The 17,206-nt window shown below is 45.6% G+C and overlaps 1 protein-coding gene across 1 annotated transcript in view; it reads right to left on the bottom strand.

Annotated features, from left to right (window-relative positions):
- Window positions 1-689: 689 nt before the first annotated feature.
- The window catches only part of LOC127008243 (uncharacterized), a 91,925-nt gene continuing 75,408 nt past the window's right edge, over window positions 690-17,206 (bottom strand). Inside the window, exons 7-11 of the mRNA XM_050879987.1 lie at window positions 14,440-14,593; window positions 11,778-11,939; window positions 9,439-9,528; window positions 5,013-6,229; window positions 690-3,624 (exon numbers count right to left, since the gene is read on the bottom strand). Coding sequence (XP_050735944.1) covers window positions 3,364-3,624; window positions 5,013-6,229; window positions 9,439-9,528; window positions 11,778-11,939; window positions 14,440-14,593 — 1,884 coding nt within the window. The 3' untranslated portion in view covers window positions 690-3,363. The remainder of the gene's footprint in view (window positions 3,625-5,012; window positions 6,230-9,438; window positions 9,529-11,777; window positions 11,940-14,439; window positions 14,594-17,206) is intronic.

Raw genomic sequence — 17,206 nt, 5'->3', positions numbered from 1 at the left:
TTGCCTAAATAAACTATATGGATGGCCCTGCGGAGTGATGATTGAACCTGACAGCGATAATAACAGTAGTAATGAAAAGAAAAAAATTATTGTTATCATTATTATTATTATTATTATTATTATTATTATTATTATTATTATTATTATTATTACGTATTGTTGTTGTTGTTGTTATTATATTGTTAGTGGTTTGATGTTGACAGTGATTCTTTTCCGGATTTACTTTACTCATCGCTTAACCAATAGTAGTAGTAGTAGTAGTAGTAGTAGTGGAGGTGGTAGTAACTCCATATAATTGGTATTTATAAAGAAAATTACTGAGAGGAAAAAATAATTATGTCTCTACCTGGAGAACACTCTTTTTTTTTCTTTACCTGTTGGGATAGAAAAAGAAAATGTAATGACATAGTAAGGAAAAGAAGAAGAGAATGGAAAGGATAATCGTCAAGTTTTCAATCGTTTTATTGATAACATACAATACTCACCACGTCATACACACACACATATACATATCTACACACACACACACACACACACACACACACACACACACACACACACACACACACACATCTACACATACACACACAGGGTAGTAACATGCAGGCACACACGTGTATGTACAAACACAGAACTACAAAAATACATTGAGTGATTTTTTTTGTATTATTATTTACACTGAGAGAGAGAGAGAGAGAGAGAGAGAGAGAGAGAGAGAGAGAGAGAGAGAGAGAGAGAGAGAGAGAGAGAGAGAGAGAGAGCGTTTAAAGTGGCATCACAGACTATATCCAGCTCACATTATCACATTGAACATCTTCCTCTATTGTTTATTTTTCATCCCCTCATCCCCTCCCTGTCCTCCCTTCCCTCCCTCCCCTGCCCCTCCCCCCTCCCTCCCTCCCGCACACACTAAATACATCTCAAATTATGGAGTCTATGATACAAAATAAGGTCGAGGGAAAATCCACCATAGGCAAGCTGGAAATATGGGAAGAGCAGTGTAACATCAAAATACGACGAGAGAGAGAGAGAGAGAGAGAGAGAGAGAGAGAGAGAGAGAGAGAGAGAGAGAGAGAGAGAGAGAGAGAGAGAGATGGGATTAAGGGGTACAGAATGACGTGACAGACAGTGAAGGACACACACACACACACACACACACACACACACACACACACACGGACACGCACGAAAAAATGAACATAAATTACCACTCCAACTTTTTTTTTCTTTTTTTCAATATTCCGAACTCACTCCCGACAGCTTCAATATTTGTTAATACTTATTTTTGCAAACTCTTGGGAGACGGGTTTGTTTGTGTTCATTTTGCTGACCTCTTTGTATTTCGGTCTTAGTTTGTTCTTCTCTTGTATTCTCCTCCTCTTCTTCATCTTCTTTCACTCTTCATTTTTTCTTTCCCTCGCCGTTTGTGTATAATATCTTACATTTTTGGTTTCTTTTTTTTTTTTTTTTTTTGGCCCGTTGTATTCTCCTCTTCTTCATCTTCTTTCACTCTTCATTTTTTCTTTCCCTCGCCGTTTGTGTATAATATCTTACATTTTTTTTCGGGGCTTGACTCATTCTCTTCCTGTTTTTCTTTTTTTTTTTTCTTTTTTCCGTTGTATTCTCCTCTTCTTCCTTCACTTTCCATTTTTTCTTTCCCTCACCGTTTGTGTATAATATCTTACATTTTTTTTGGTCCTTGACTCATTCTTTTCCTGTTTTTCTTTTCTTCTTTTTTTTTGCCCGCTTTGTGTCTTATATCTTACAATTATTATATTTTGTTGTCAGTGCTTTTCTCATTTCTTTTCTCCTATCCCTTTTTCTTTTATATATTTCCTTTCGTTTTCCTCTTCCCACTGTATGTCTAGAATATCTTACAAATATTTTTTGGGTTCACATTCATATCACATATTTTTCATAATACAGCAAAAAATATGTCAGTCCATATTCCATTTTATCGGCACTAATCTATTATTTTCCCCTTCTTCTTCTCTCCTCTTCCTTTTTTTTCTCTTTTTTCTCCTTTGTTTTCCAAGTGTGTTTATATCTTACATTGCTTCCTTCACCTTAATTAATATACACTTTAATGTCAGTGTCATTAATACGGTACAAAACACCACCACTTTTTTTTTCCTCCGTCAGACAGACACACGAACACAGTTACACACAGACACTCATTATTTACAAAAGACTGGAGTTGATTTGGGGTGATGGGGAGAGCAGGCAGGCGGGCAGGTATAGGCAGGCAGGCAGGTCGGTAAATAGGCAGGCCATCAACAAACACTTCATTGAGGGATTGGGAAGGGGGTTGAGGGTGAGTCTGAAGTGGTAACTACAAAAAAGAACTTCCCTGCAGCTAAGCAATCCTCCCTTCCTTTAGACCAGTGGTTCCAGAAGTTAGGGGAAGGGCGGGCGCGATATCCTTGAGGGGCGTTCGAGGGGGGGACTTTCTCAGGGTATTACGGAGGGTGCCCTTTAGGTCCCCTCCTTCCCTGCAGCTCACAAATAGAGGGAGTGTCTCTGCCTAATTCGGAGAGAGTAAGGGTACTGTTGTTGTTCATCTCCTCTCCTTCCCTCCAACTCACAGAGGGAGAGAGAAAAAGTAGCGGAAATGTCCCTTGGTTTCTTTCTTCTCTCCTCTCCGGCTCACAAATAAAGGGAGATTCTCAGCTTAATACGGAGATAAAAAAAAGGTACTGCTGTCGTCCGTAATCTTCCCTTCTTCCCTCCAACTCACAGAGGGAAAGAGGATAACTACTGGAAATGTTTTTAGCTCCTCTCCTCTCCGTCCTTCACAAAGAGGGAGATTCTCAGCTTAAAATGGAGACAATGAAGGTACAGTTGGTGTCTTTCATCTCCTCTCTTTCCCTTTCCCTCCAACTCACAGAGGGAGAGAGGAAAAGTACTGGAGATGCCTCTTCTTCAGCTCACATGTAGAGGAAGCTTCTCTGTCTAAACCAGTGGTTCCCAACCTTTTTTGTCCCGTTCCCCCTTTTCCGGTCATTTTTTCACCCGTGGACCCCTACAACAAGGGCCAAATTTGTCACGTAGGACGTGGGTTTGACACCCCTGGTACCGTTAGCTAATACAGAGTAATTCTAATATTTAAGCATTCAGTTTTAAGGATTGTGTACACTAGTATGAATTTTATTCCGAGCCACAAGTCTCCTAATTTCATTATAATAAATTTAAAAGTAACTGGAATCTCTGTGGACCCCTTGAAAATTTTCCATGGACCCCTGGCTGGGAACCACTGGTCTAAACGGAGATCATAAAAGTATAGCTGGTGTCTTTCATCTCCTCTCTTTCCCTCCAACTCACAGAGGGAGATAGAAAAAGTACTGGAAATGCCTCCTCTTCAGCTCACATGTAGAGGGAGTTTCTCTGCTTGATTCGGAGCGAGTAAGGGTACTGGGGGTGTCTGTTGACCGGCTGCCGCGTGATGTTGGCCATCGCACAGCCCATCAGAAACTCGAGGAAGCGACAACTGGACTCGTAGACGAACCAGAGCCAGGCGGGCCGCCGGAGGTGCGTGATGGCGGTGAAGTGGCGGTACAACCCGTAGACCAGCGCCAGGGACAGCAGCGTGCCCAGGACAGCCGTCACGTAGGTCACCAGTAATACCTGTGGGCGGGGAGCTTGGATTAATTAGGTGATATAAGGTGAGGTGAGGAGTGATGTTAAACTGAAGTGATTATAATGGCGAATACCTACGATGTGACGTACCTGTTTAAAGAGACGAAAGGTAGAGAAGGATTGAGAGGAGGTTAATTAGATGGGAGGTGGAAAGGTGAACTGGGAAGGTGATTTGAAGTAATTAAAGGGGTTATTACCTGTACGACTAGGATTACCTTTTTTAATGAGAGAAAAGAGGAGGAGGAGGAGGAGAAAGATGGAGTGTTAGGAAGGAAGACAAAGAAGGTGATTGATAAAGAAACAAAAGGTGAAGAAAAAAGAGATACTGGTTTGTGAAGGAGGAGGAAGAGGAGGAGAAAGATGGAGGGGAGTAAGGAAGGAAAACAAAGAAAAATGATAAAGAAAAAAGATTAGAAGAAAAGAGATACTGGTTTGTGAAGAAGGGAGTGATTTTCTGAAGGAGGAGGAAGAGGAGGAGAAAGATGGAGGGGAGTAAGGAAGGAAAACAAAGATAAATGATGAAGAAAAAAGATTAGAAGAAAAGAAATACGGGTTTGTGAAGCAAGAAGGGAGTAATGAGATTTTGTGAAGGAGGAGGAGGAGAAGGATGAAGAGGTAAGGTAACTGATCAAGGAAAGGAAGAAAAGAAGAAAAGAAAGACGGGTTAAAGAAAGAAGAGAGAAAAGAGTTTATCTGAAGGTTGACAAAACTGGACAAGGGGAGATAAAAAAAAAACAAGGCAAGTGAATGATAATAGAGAGGGATAGAATAAAAAGGGAAGGAGAATGTGAAGAGGAAGAACACAAAGGCAGAACACTGGAGCGATTTTGGAAGAGAAGAGAGAAGTTGATAAGGGGCAGGAGAGAGGAAGAGAGGAGAGGAAACAGACTGAAAGGAGGAAGGGAGATAACATTGTAGGCGAGAGAGAGAGAGAGAGAGAGAGAGAGAGAGAGAGAGAGAGAGAGAGAGAGAGAGAGAGAGAGAGAAAATTGGCCTTCACGAAACAGAATTACAGGATAGTGGAGAAAAAAATGTTTTGGTGATGGGAGTGGAGGAGTGGATGGGGTGATGGGGAGACGAGCGGGAAGGGATGGGTGGAGTGGGCCGCGGGGAGGACAAATGGGTGATTAAAGGGGAGTGGAAGCGTTGGGAGTGTGTTGGTGCGTAGACTAAAGAGAAAATGATGCACGAAAAGGAAGTGGTGTGTGTGTGTGTGTGTGTGTGTGTGTGTGTGTGTGTGTGTGTGTGTGTGTGTGTGTGTGTGTGTGTGTGTGTGTGTTCCCTTTCACTACCACGTTCCTCTTCTCTCTTATCTTATCTCCTGTGTCACCCGTCCGCCCCCCCCATCCTTGACCCCCCCCCCTTCCCCCGCTCACCTGCTGCACCTGGGCCTTGCGCGAGTCCTTGAAGGAGGCGGGCAGGCGCGTGGAGGCGGCGGCCTGGTTGACGTAGGCGATGTGGTTGAGGATGGACGAGAGCGTCACGTCCTGGCGGCCGTTCGGGGAGCGCGCCAGCAGCGCCTCCACCTCGGCCTCGTCCTTGACGCTGCGTCGGCTGCCGCGCCGCACGCTGGAGGGGGAGGAGAGCCCCGGCCGTGGCAGGCTGGGCCCCGGCCCCGGGAAGCCGTGGGTCTGGCTGGAGGCAGAGGACAGGCCGCTGCTCCGCCGCCGCGCCGCCGCCTCGCCCAGCTCGCACGACCGGGTGTGTCGCAGTTTTTTCTTCTCTCCGCCGCGGCTGCTGCGGCGGCTGGAGCTGCTGGCGCGGCGGCGGGTGTCGCGGGGCGGCGTCTCTGTCTCCTCCAGGTAGGGCGCCCCGCCGCGAGTCTCTTTGTCCGACATGTCAGGTGTGGGGGTGTCCTCAGACCACGTGAGGCTCTTCTTCCGCTTGGGCGGCGCCTCCTCCGCCAGCAGCAGCGCCGTGCGTTGCTCCGACTCGCCGGGGCTGCGCGGCACCTCAGAGTCACTCGTCAACGCGCCCGCCTCTGAGGCGCTGCTCCTCCGAGAAGACCCGCCCCGCCCAGCCTCCTGCCCCGCGCCCCGCCCCGAGGACCCCACGGACCTGAGGGAGGAGGCGCGCTGCACGGTCCCGTCACGCCCCTCCTTGCCTTCCCGCCCCGCCCGGCTGACTAGTGCCTCCCGCTCCTCCCGCTCCTCCCGTGACAATTTGCCTTCCCGCGCCACCTTCACGTGGCGCCGCGCCTCGCCACACCCGTGTTCCCCGTCAGGGCACGAAGCGCCTTTCCCCGCCGCCGCCCCTCCCACGGGTGAGCTCCTGCCGCCCCCGCCGCCGGAGGGCCCCTCGCCCCCGGAAGACCCCTCGCCCTCGCCCTCCACGTCCTCCACCTTGATGATGATGTCGCCGCACCGCTCGCCCTCGCAGCCCCGGACCCTGGCGCGCCGCCCGCCCTTCACGCTCTCCTTCTTGCGGGATCGCGGGCTGCGGGGCGGCGACGGCTGCTGCTTCGGGGAGTCGCAGCCCCGCTCCGCCCCGCCGCCGCCCACACTCTTCCTGGAGAGGGTGGGCGACACGAGGGAGTCCTGGTCCTCGTTCTCCTCCTCGATGTCCGAGGCTCCCGTGTCGTGGCTCCGCAGGCCTGAGAGAGAGAGAGAGAGAGAGAGAGAGAGAGAGAGAGAGAGAGAGAAACTCCATTACGTCATATATTAAAGAGAATATCGTGGTCTCGTTTCATAAAGTTTGTGTAGAAATTGTAAACCACCGAAACTTTCAGCAACACACACACACACACACACACACACACACACACACACACACACACACACACACACACACACACACGCACACACACACAAGTATAGAGCCAGAACAACCCTCCTCCCCCCCACCCACCCACTCATTCACTCACGCCCTTACAACTTGGACAAATGGCAGGGAAGATTAAAGTTAAGGCTCGTATTGAAAGAGAGAAACTTTGGGGACGTAATCTTGTAGAGCGAAGGAGAGATACAGAAAGAGGCGAACTTTATTATGCAAAGAAAATGGTCCTTGCTCACTGTCAATGTTAGGTGAAGTGAAGTGAGGCGAGGCGAGGTTGGAGGGATAAGAGGAGGAGAATCAGGCGGCGTAGTACAAGGTGAGGAAGACGAAGGTGTGGGAAGGGAGAGAAGTGGAGCATGTGGAAGAGGTGTGGGAAGGGAGAGAAGTGTAACATGCGGAAGAGGTGTGGGAAGGGAGAGAAGTGTAACATGCGGAAGAGGTGTGGGAAGGGAGAGAAGTGTAACATGCGGAAGAGGTGTGGGAAGGGAGAGAAGTGTAACATGCGGAAGAGGTGTGGGAAGGGAGAGAAGTGTAACATGCGGAAGAGGTGTGGGAAGGGAGAGAAGTGGAGCATGGGGAGGAGGTGTAGGAAGGGAGAGATGTAACGTGTGGATAGGGTTGGAAGGCTAAGAAGATGAAGAAAGTGGAGATCTGCAAAGGGGAAGAAGAGTAACATATAGGGTTTGTGATCTTTGGTATACTGGATCGTATTATAAAACATTTCGGCCCCCAAGAACACATATTTGACAAGGCTTTCGTAGGCGTTTGGGACATTTCTACGGGTAGCTTTATGACCCAGGTGGTAGTCTGACCCTTCTCCTGTACCGTGAAGCTAAAATACCACTCATAAGAACCTGTCTGATCTCCTATTTGGCCTTTGGAAATGGTTGATGTGCAAAGAGGAGAGGAGGGTATCTGGGCACCTCTCCTCCCGAAATTGACCTCTCTTTTTGGCCACTCCTCGGTACTCTATTCAGGAGCAGTAAGTAGCGGCCTTTTTTTTTTCATTATTGTTATCTGTTTTTTCACGCCCTTGAGCTGTCTCCTTTTCTGTAAAAATGAAAAAAAGCCGAAAGCGTCAAGCAATACCGACCATTATGTAGTTTGAGAGAGTAATTCCTTGTTCTCATATCCTTGTGAATTACTCTCGTGTGTTACTCCTTTTACTCCAACAACAATAACACGCAAAACTATCCTAAGCCCCTCTCGCTGCTCGCCCGCCTCTAATCGTCGGCAGTTGTTTTAATTAAATCTGATGTCCACGTTCCTACCTGTTGCCCGGCGAACCAGACAGGTGGAATTTTGTCAGGTATTAGGCACCTGAGCCGCGCCGAGCCGTCCACAGAGTCGGCGTGATATTGTAAAGCAGGCCATTTCATTTTGAGCATCACGGTAATTGAACTTTGGGTATTGTGAACGTAGAGAATTGTTGAACTGGTCGATGTGATTCAAACTTTAGGTGATCTTTTGTATTATATAGAAATGGAGAACTTAAAACACGATGAAATGAGCCTTTTTTTTATTATTATTCATTGTTAGTGTTTAAGGTTAAGAAAGTTGCGTTTTGTGATGTTGTTTTACTCAAATATTCGTGTTTTTTTTTCTGCAAGTTGTGTTTTCTGAAAGGATTTTACTCAGATATTCGAAGTTTCATTTTTTTTGGGTGTTAAAGGTAATGTGAGAGGCAAATACATAAACCTACACACGTTCTACAACCTTAACCATTGCTGTTTTTTTAAATTTTTTTATACATCTTTATAGGGATTACAGGCAACGCAGTTCAACGAAACGGACTTTTTTTTAATAACGACGAGAATTATTGTACTTTAGGGATTGTGAGAGTAAAATATCTAACAAAACAAACGGACTTTTTTTTAATAACGACGAGAATTATTGTACTTTAGGGATTGTGAGAGTAAAATATCTAACAAAACAAACGGACTTTTTTTTAATAACGACAAGAATTATTGTACTTTAGGGATTGTGAGTAAAATATCTAACAAAACAAACGGACTTTTTTTTAATAACGACGAGAATTATTGTACTTTAGGGATTGTGAGAGTAAAATATCTAACAAAACAAACGGACTTTTTTTTAATAACGACGAGAATTATTGTACTTAGGATTGTGAGAGTAAAATATCTAACAAAACAAACGGACTTTTTTTTAATAACGACGAGAATTATTGTACTTTAGGGATTGTGAGGGTAAAATATCTAACAAAACAAACGGACTTTTTTTTAATAACGACGAGAATTATTGTACTTTAGGGATTGTGAGGGTAAAATATCTAACAAAACAAACGGACTTTTTTTAATAACGACGAGAATTATTGTACTTTAGGGATTGTGAGAATAAAGTATCTAACACAACGTACGCTGCACTACACACATTTGCTGGTCTGTAAGTCTTTTTATAGAGATTTAAGGGCGTACATTATAGCTGCTCGTGGCTCCGGTGCTCATTTCCGTCGCTTTAACCCTTGAGCCTGTAGTATCGTTTTCTCCACGCATCATTGGAATTATACCAAAGGAGCGGCTACAAAGTTATCAGAAGATTTTGATTGTCTGTACTGTCAAGATGAGGATAGATCTAGTCTCAATGCTTTTTTTTGTCATTTTCATACACTATTTTTATGTTCACAGGGCCTAAGAAAGTTGTGTTTTGAAAAGTGGTTTTGCTCAAATATTCGTTGTTCTCTGCAGTATAGAAGTTGCGTTTTGTGAAATTGTTTTAATCAGATATTCGCGTTTTTTTTCTGCAGAAGGTTGTGTTTTGTGAAGTGGTTTTACTCAAATATTCGTTGTTCTCTGCAGTATATAAGTTGCGTTTTGTGAAATTGTTTTAATCAGATATTTGCGTGTTTTTTTCTGCAAGAAGTTGTGTTTTGTGAAGTGGTTTTACTCAAATATTCGAAGTTTTTTTTGGAAGGAAATGTTTGTGTAAGATTAATACGCCTGGCTAGGTAAACCGTACACCTTGATGCCTCACCACTGGGGGAGGGGGCAGAGGGGGAGGGGGGCTTACCTGAGGTGGAGGGGACGGAGGTGCCGCCCCCCGCGCAGTCCCCGCTGATGGAGGAGCGGGGGGAGGGGCGGCGGGAGGCAGGGCCGGACTCTGGAGGGAGAGAAGGAAGATTAGAAGGAGAAAAGTTTGCAGGATTTTTTTTCTGGGAAGATTCTTATTCTTATTCTTATTCTTATTATTATTACTTATGCTATTCGTTTTTATTTTCCATGTTGTCACTAGCATTGTATATATCGTCATTGTATTCATCATTATCAACATCATTTTACAACTCTACTACTACTACTACTACTACTACTACTATTCTTGCTGCTGCTACTGATACTATTACTACTATTACCACTACTGAAAAGATATGTTCCTTGATGGTAGTAGCAGTAGTAGTAGTAGTAGCAGTAGTAACAGTAGTAGTAGTAGTAGTAGTAGTAGTAGTAGTAGTAGTAGTAGTAGAAGTAGTAGTAGTAGCAGTAGCAACCATAACCATCATCTTCACCGCATATCCAGAATGAAGCCGTGCAGGGCAGAGAGAGAGAGAGAGAGAGAGAGAGAGAGAGAGAGAGAGAGAGAGAGAGAGAGAGAGAGAGAGAGAGAGAGAGAGAGAGAGAGAGAGAGAGAGAGAGATGAGAGCAGGAAGATTAGCGGGAGAGGAGGAGGAGGAGGAGGAGGGAGGGAGGGAGGGAGGGAAAGGGAGAGATCAGTCACGAGAAATATAAAACATCAATCAGAAAGACGAGAGAGAGAGGGAGAGGGAGAGAAGGAGGGAGGGGGAGGAAAGGAGAGGAGATAGAGTTCTCCCTTACAGCCAATCACACGCTATTCACCCTTACTCTCCCCTCTCTTTCCCTCTCTCTCCCTCTCTCTCTCTCCCCTCTCCCTTCTCTTATACATAGCTGCCTATCCTCTCTCCTTCCTTTCCTTCCTCTCCCATTCTATCCTTTCTACCTTCTCCCTCTCCTCCTCTCTCTTACTCTCCCTTGCCTACCCCTCCCTAGCTTCCCCTCCCTATACCCTTACGTTTTATCCTCATCCTTCTTATGTCCTCCCTTCCATCCGTACTAATCCTCTTCCCTGTCATCCTCTTTCCCTCCCTCTTCTCCTATTACTACCTTTTTCTTCCTCTCTCTCTCATCTTACTCCATCATCATCATCGTCGTCCTTTCCCCATATCCCCTCCCTGCCTTCTCCCTCCTCCTCCTCCTCCTCCTCCTTTTCCCAGCCGCCTCATCCCTCTTTCCCTTCCTCTCACACGTGTCTCTTTCTGTAAATAGCCTTGCGGGGCCCCACTAGGCTGCTTAGGGACCTTGTTTTGCTGTGAGAGAAGTGTAGGGAGACGCTTCATTCTTGTCGATCTGCTCCTTCAACCGTCCCCCTTAGATACAGATAGATAGATAGATAGGGAGATAGTTAGGTAGATAGATAGGTTGGATTTTTACTTTCTCCCTTCATAGATAGACACAGATTGATAGATAGATAGATTAGGTCAGATTAGATAGATAGATGTTATTGGCAACCTGTTCTTCACTAATCTCTCTCCATAATCCACTCTAGACGCAGATAAGTAGATAGATAGATAGATAGATAGATAGATAGATAGATAGATTGATGGATAGATAGACTTGTTTCTTAAATTACAGAGCAGCCAAGAGAGTATAGGTTTCAGACATGGGTAATTGAGTTTGATCACACACACACACACACACACACACACACACACACACACACACACACACACACACACACACAGGAGACAGAGAAAAGGCTAATAGGAAGTGCTCTCTCTCTCATCCTGACAAATGCCTCTCATAACGCCACGTGCAATATTGCCTCTCTCTCTCTCTCTCTCTCTCTCTCTCTCTCTCTCTCTCATCATTTCCTCTTTTCTCCTCATTTTCCTTTCCAATCATTACATCATTTTTCTCCTCCACCTTTCTCCCACTTTCTTCCTCCCTCTCCCTTCTCTTCCCCTCCTACGCCCTCCCCTTCATTCCTCCTCCTCCTCCTCTCTCCTTCCATATCCTTTTCTTCCACTTCCCCGACAACATCTTTGCCTCACCTTCTTCCCTTCCCCCTTCCCCTCACCCCTCCCTCTCCCTCCTTTCCCACACTTTCTCCCCTCTCCCCACACCCTCCCATTCCTTCTCCCTCGTCTCCCCCATCCCTTCCTCCCTCTCTCCTCTTCTCCTCTCCCTCCTCTCCTCCCCCTCCCTTTCCTTCTTCCCTCGTCTCCCACATCCTCTTCTTCCACGCATCTACCCACAACACTTCTTCCAACCCCCCTCTTCCTTTCTCCCTCCCTCCTCTCCCTCCCTCCTCTCCCCCCATCCCTCCCGTGCACTCACCCAAGTCGCTGGAGGCGTGGCGGGAGTCGGACACGTATGAGAAGGTGTGGTCGTGCTCGTCTGTAATCTTGATTTTGGGCGTGAGCAGCGAGGGCGCGGCGGCCGTCAGCACCGAGGACGCGATGTTGTTGCACTGCGCCAGGAGGGCCAGCTGGAGGATGCCTGGGGGAGGGGTGAAGGAGGGTTAGAGGGAGGGTGTTGGATACCTGAAGGAGGGGCAGAAGGACGGTGAATGATGCCTATAGATGGGGCAGAAGGACGGTGAATGATGCCTGTTGATTGAGCCAAAGGACGGAGTAGGTCGCTTTTAGGAAGGCAGAAGGAGGGTTAGGAGGTCTCGGGACACAGAATGCATGAAGGAAGGGGTGAAGGAGATCTAGGATGCCTGCGGAAGGGGGTAAGGAGGGTTAGAAGGAGAGCGTTGGATACCTGTAGGAGGGGCAGAAAGACGGTGTGTGATTTTTTTTTTCTTTTTTCTGTTGACTGCCTGTTGGTTGGGCAAAAGGACGGTGTAGATCGCTTGTAGGAAGGCAGAAGGAGGGCTACAAGTTCTCGGGACACAGAATGCATGAAGGAAGCGATGAAGGAGGTGTAGGATGCCTGGGGGAAGGGGGAAGGGTGTGTAGGAAGTACAGGAGGGTTAAGGAATCAGGACAGGACAGGAGGATAGTGATGTTAGGTGGGGTTAGGTTCACAGGAGCTGCCTTGTACAGGTCTACCGGGTTCTAGAAGACTCCTTATACGTTCTTATGTCCTTATAGGATTCGAGAAGAAGGGGATGAAGAAGTGTTTGAAGGAAGATGTTGGAGGAACAGTAAGAGGAGCTTTAGGAGAGGTCGCAGGACACATAGGATAAGAGAAGGAAGAGTTAAAGGAAGGAGGGTTAGAGGGAAGGTGTGGGAGGGACAGAAGGAGGAGCTGTAGGAGAGGTCGCAGGACACAGGATAAGAGAAGGAAGAGTTAAAGGAAGGAGTAGGAAGGCTGGTTAGAGGGAAGGTGTGGGGGTGGACAGAAGGAGGAGCTTTAGGAGAGGTCGCAGGACACAGGATAAGAGAAGGAAGAGTTAAAGGAACGTGTCGGAAGGAGGGTGTTTGAGGCCTGTAGGAGGAGCAGAAGAAGGGTTAAGAAGCTTCAGAACATATAAAATCCATGAAAGGAGGAGTTAAAGAGAGTATAGGAGGAACAGAAGGTTAAAGAGCTCGTAGAACACATAAAATACCTGAGAAAGGGGCGGAAAGAGGGTTGGAGGGAGGGTTTAGGAAGGGCATATAAGGGTTAGGAGACCTCGGGATAGACTGACGAAGGAGGGAAAAGAAAAGGGAGGAGAAAGTGAAGGGAATGGATAGAGAAGGGACGAGGATGGGCAGAGGACATGTTGGCTGGAGGAGAAAGAGAAGGAGGAGGAGGAGGTGGAGAAGAGACGAGTAGCTTTAAATTTATAGGAGGAGGAGAAGGAAGAAGAGGAAGAGGATGAAGTAGAGGAGAAGGAAGAGGGAAGAAAAGGAAAGGATAGGAAGGAAAGGGAAGGATGATTTGGGTGAGTAATTGGACGAGAGGGATCAGCTGGAGAGAGAGAGAGAGAGAGAGAGAGAGAGAGAGAGAGAGAGAGAGAGAGAGAGAGAGAGAGAGAGAGAGAGAGAGAGAGAGAGAGAGAGAGAGAGAGAAAAGATGGCTTAATTACGTGGAAAAGAAGAATGATTGAGAGAGAAAAAGATGGAGAGAAGGAAGGAGAGGGAGGGAGGGAGGGAAGGCCAAGTGAAGAAAGAGGTCGTTGAGGGAAGGAAAGAAGGAAGGAAGGAACTTATGTTGGAGAGAAAATTAAGGGAGGAAGGGAGGGAAGAAGGGAGGGAGGAAGGGTAAGAAAAATAGGGAAGAAGGGAGGAAAGGAGGAAGGAAAGGGAGGGTTGAAGGCGTGTGTGTGTGTGTGTGTGTGTGTGTGTGTGTGTGTTTTGCATATATTATTCATGTCCTTTCTTTCACTTTTCTCACTCAATGTCTGTCTGTCTATCTCTCCATTCTCTCTCTCTCTCTCTCTCTCTCTTCCTTTCTTTCCCATCTCTTTCATTCTGTGTCTGTCTGTCTTCCCTTTCTTTCTCTCTCTCCCTCTCTCATCATTTTCTTTTTCGTTTCTCTTTTTTTCTGTGCCAATTATTTCCCATTTTCTTTCTCTCTGTCTCTGTCTCTCTCTTTAAACGTGGCTAATTCCTGTCTTATTTACCGGGAGAAAAGTTAAACAAAGAAGCTTGGATGTGTGTGTGTGTGTGTGTGTGTGTGTGTGTGTGTGTGAGAGAGAGAGAGAGAGAGAGAGAGAGAGAGAGAGAGAGAGAGAGAGAGAGAGAGAGAGAGAGAGAGAGAGAGAGAGAGAGAGAGAGAGAGAGAGAGAGAGAGAGAGGGTAATAAAAACAAATTAAACCCAAGTACCTCCAATTTACCTTTTCTTAAATATATAACTCTACCTGTCTGTCTGTCTGTATGTATGTATGTATGTATGTATGTTTTTTCTTCTACAGTAAAGGAAGCAGCTAACGGCCTAAAGAGAAAAAGAGAGAAAGAATGCCTGCTGATCATTGCCTCTATGAAAGAATGTATAGATGACTATGTGTATGTGTCTGTGTGTGTGTGTGTGTGTGTGTGTGTGTGTGTGTGTGTGTTAGCTACTCACCCTTGCTGTTGCTCGCCGTGCCGTCACTCCCTTGGAAGGCCGAGTGCGGGATGTTCTGTAGGAGGCGCAGGATCCTGGCGCCCCCGTAGAGGAAGGTCACGCACAGCACCAACCCCCAGCTCAGGAACACTGTCTGCACCACCCACCTCACCACCTGTCAACACCACCACCACCACCACCTGTTAGTAGTTTCAACAACACCGCCATCTGTCGTCAATTCTCTCTAAAATGCAACCTATCAACACCACCAACACCACCAACACCACTTGTTATTAGTTTCAACAACACCGCCATCTATCGTCAATTCTCTCTAAAATGCAGCCTGTCAACACCACCAACACCTGTCAGTAGTTCCATTATCACCACCATTTCTTTTTATGTATCGTCTGCTGTCTTCAAATCACACCTGTCAACACCAACACCAATACCACCTGTCATAACTTTCATCACCACCGCCATTTGTTATTATGTATTGTCAGGTGTCTTAAAATCACACCTGTCAACACCAACACCTGTCATTAGTTTCATCACCACCGCCATGTGTTGTCATGTATCGTCAGCAGTGTCTTAAACCCCCACTTACCAATACCACTTTCACCATTGCCATATTCCATTAGTTTCACCACAACCGCCATCTGTTATATCATCTATCGTCTATCAATTCTACTGTTTAAATTCTTAGTCCATATATGCTTAGTGGACTTCTTCGTTTTCATTTGTTTGCCCTTGAACTCCTTCCTTTACTGTAAAAAAGAATCGTTACTATATAAAAATCATCTTACTTACTCCACCAACACCTGCTATGAATTTGAACACTGCCATCTGTTCTATTTTTTTCACTAGTATTTAATCTATGGTCTATCAATTCTACTGTTTAAATTCTTAGTCTATATGCTTAGTGGACTTCTTCGTTTTCATTTATGTTTGCCCTTGAACTGCTTCCTTTACTGTAAAAAAGAATCGTTACTATCTAAAACTCATCTTACTAACTCCACCAACACTTGCTATTAGTTTGAGCACTGCCATCTGTTCTATTTTTTTCACTAGTATCTAATCTATGGTCTATCAATTCTACTGTTTAAATTCTTAGTCTATATGCTTAGTGGACTTCTTTGTTTTCATTTATGTTTGCCCTTGAACTCCTTCCTTTACTGTAAAAAAGAATCGTTACTATATAAAAATCATCTTACTTACTCCACCAACATTTGCTATTAGTTTGAGCACTGCCATCTGTTCTATTTTTTTCATTAGTATCCAAAACTCCACTTACTAACACCGGTAATATACTACTCTTTAGCTTAGACACAGCCTCTGGTCTTATCTCTCATCACCACTTTCGAAAACCACCTCAGCACGTTATCACCATTTTGTCAACACCACTGTCCATTGCTCCTACACCCTCTCCAAACTCTGGGCTTCTCCATCACTACATGTCATCACCATCTCTCAATTCCACTTCATTGCCTCCACACCTACAAATCATCACCACCACCACCATTTCCATATTAATCACAGCTTCCTCCGTCGTTGTCATCACCACCACCACCACCACTACTTCCATCACCACCGTCTCACCTGTCAACACCACCACCACCACCACTACCACCTCCATCTCCAATACTGTCTATCATCACCACCACCACCACTACCACCACCACGTAGCACCTGTCTCGTCTCCATCACCTCCAGGCATCAACACCGCCAGCGCAATCAGTATCACCTGTCACTCTTATCACCACCACCTCCACCACCACCACCATCATCCTCATCACCACTAAATAGTTTCTCTCTCTCATCGATTTACTGTTGTTGTTGTTTTCTTGTTGTTTGTTGTTTGTTTTGGCTTTATCATCGTTGTTATTGGTATTGTTTTGATTACTTTCTTTATTGTTATTACTGTTTTATTCATTTACTCCTCCTCCTCCTCCTCCTCTTCCTCCTCCTTTTCCTCTTCCTCTCACTGCTACTACTACTACTACTACTACTACTACTACTACTACTACTACTACTACTACTATTACTACTACTACTACTACTACTACTACTACTACTACTACTATTACTACTACCACCACCACCACCAGCACCATCACCTACCTGCCTTCTCTGTCAACATCATTAGCAACACGTTAATTATATCACCGCAACACCTGCCATTCTCTCTCTCTCTCTCTCTCTCTCTCTCTCTCTCTCTCTCCGGTTTTGATCTTTCCATATCGCTAATTTAAAGGTGATCAACGTAGGGCCACAAATATCTCTTCCTTGCGTAACAAACCCTGTGAGGAAAGGTTTTAATCTCTTAACATATTCTCTCTTTTTAAATACCGCCTCCAAGGGAAACTGATCGAATTTTCTAAACTATTTCACGACTTTACGAATCCTCCTTCATACTATTTACCTATTTTTCCTTTCCTTCCTTTTCCATTCTTTATTATTTTCCCTCATTCCTTTCTTCATTCTGTTTCTTTCTTCTTCACTTATCTCGTATCTTCCTCCTACTCCTCCTCCATGACAAGAACCGTAAATGTGAGCAAATACATTCAGACTGCACCGAACCGAATTCTCTCTTCCACAAACGTAATTGCACGCTAATGGAATAAGCTTCTCCTCCCCTCTCTTAGTGAATCAGTGCAACACGATTGATTCATTTACATACAAACTCGGCCGCCAGTCTCAGCTCTTTACATGTTCTCTCTTTAGAAACGTCGCCTCCGAGGGAAACTGGTCAAATTGTCTTAACTACTGTATTGACTTACGAATACAGACG

This window comes from Eriocheir sinensis, chromosome 37, assembly GCF_024679095.1.
Source record: "Eriocheir sinensis breed Jianghai 21 chromosome 37, ASM2467909v1, whole genome shotgun sequence".
Lineage (NCBI taxonomy): Eukaryota > Metazoa > Arthropoda > Malacostraca > Decapoda > Varunidae > Eriocheir > Eriocheir sinensis.
This window is presented reverse-complemented; position numbering and strand designations above follow the sequence as displayed.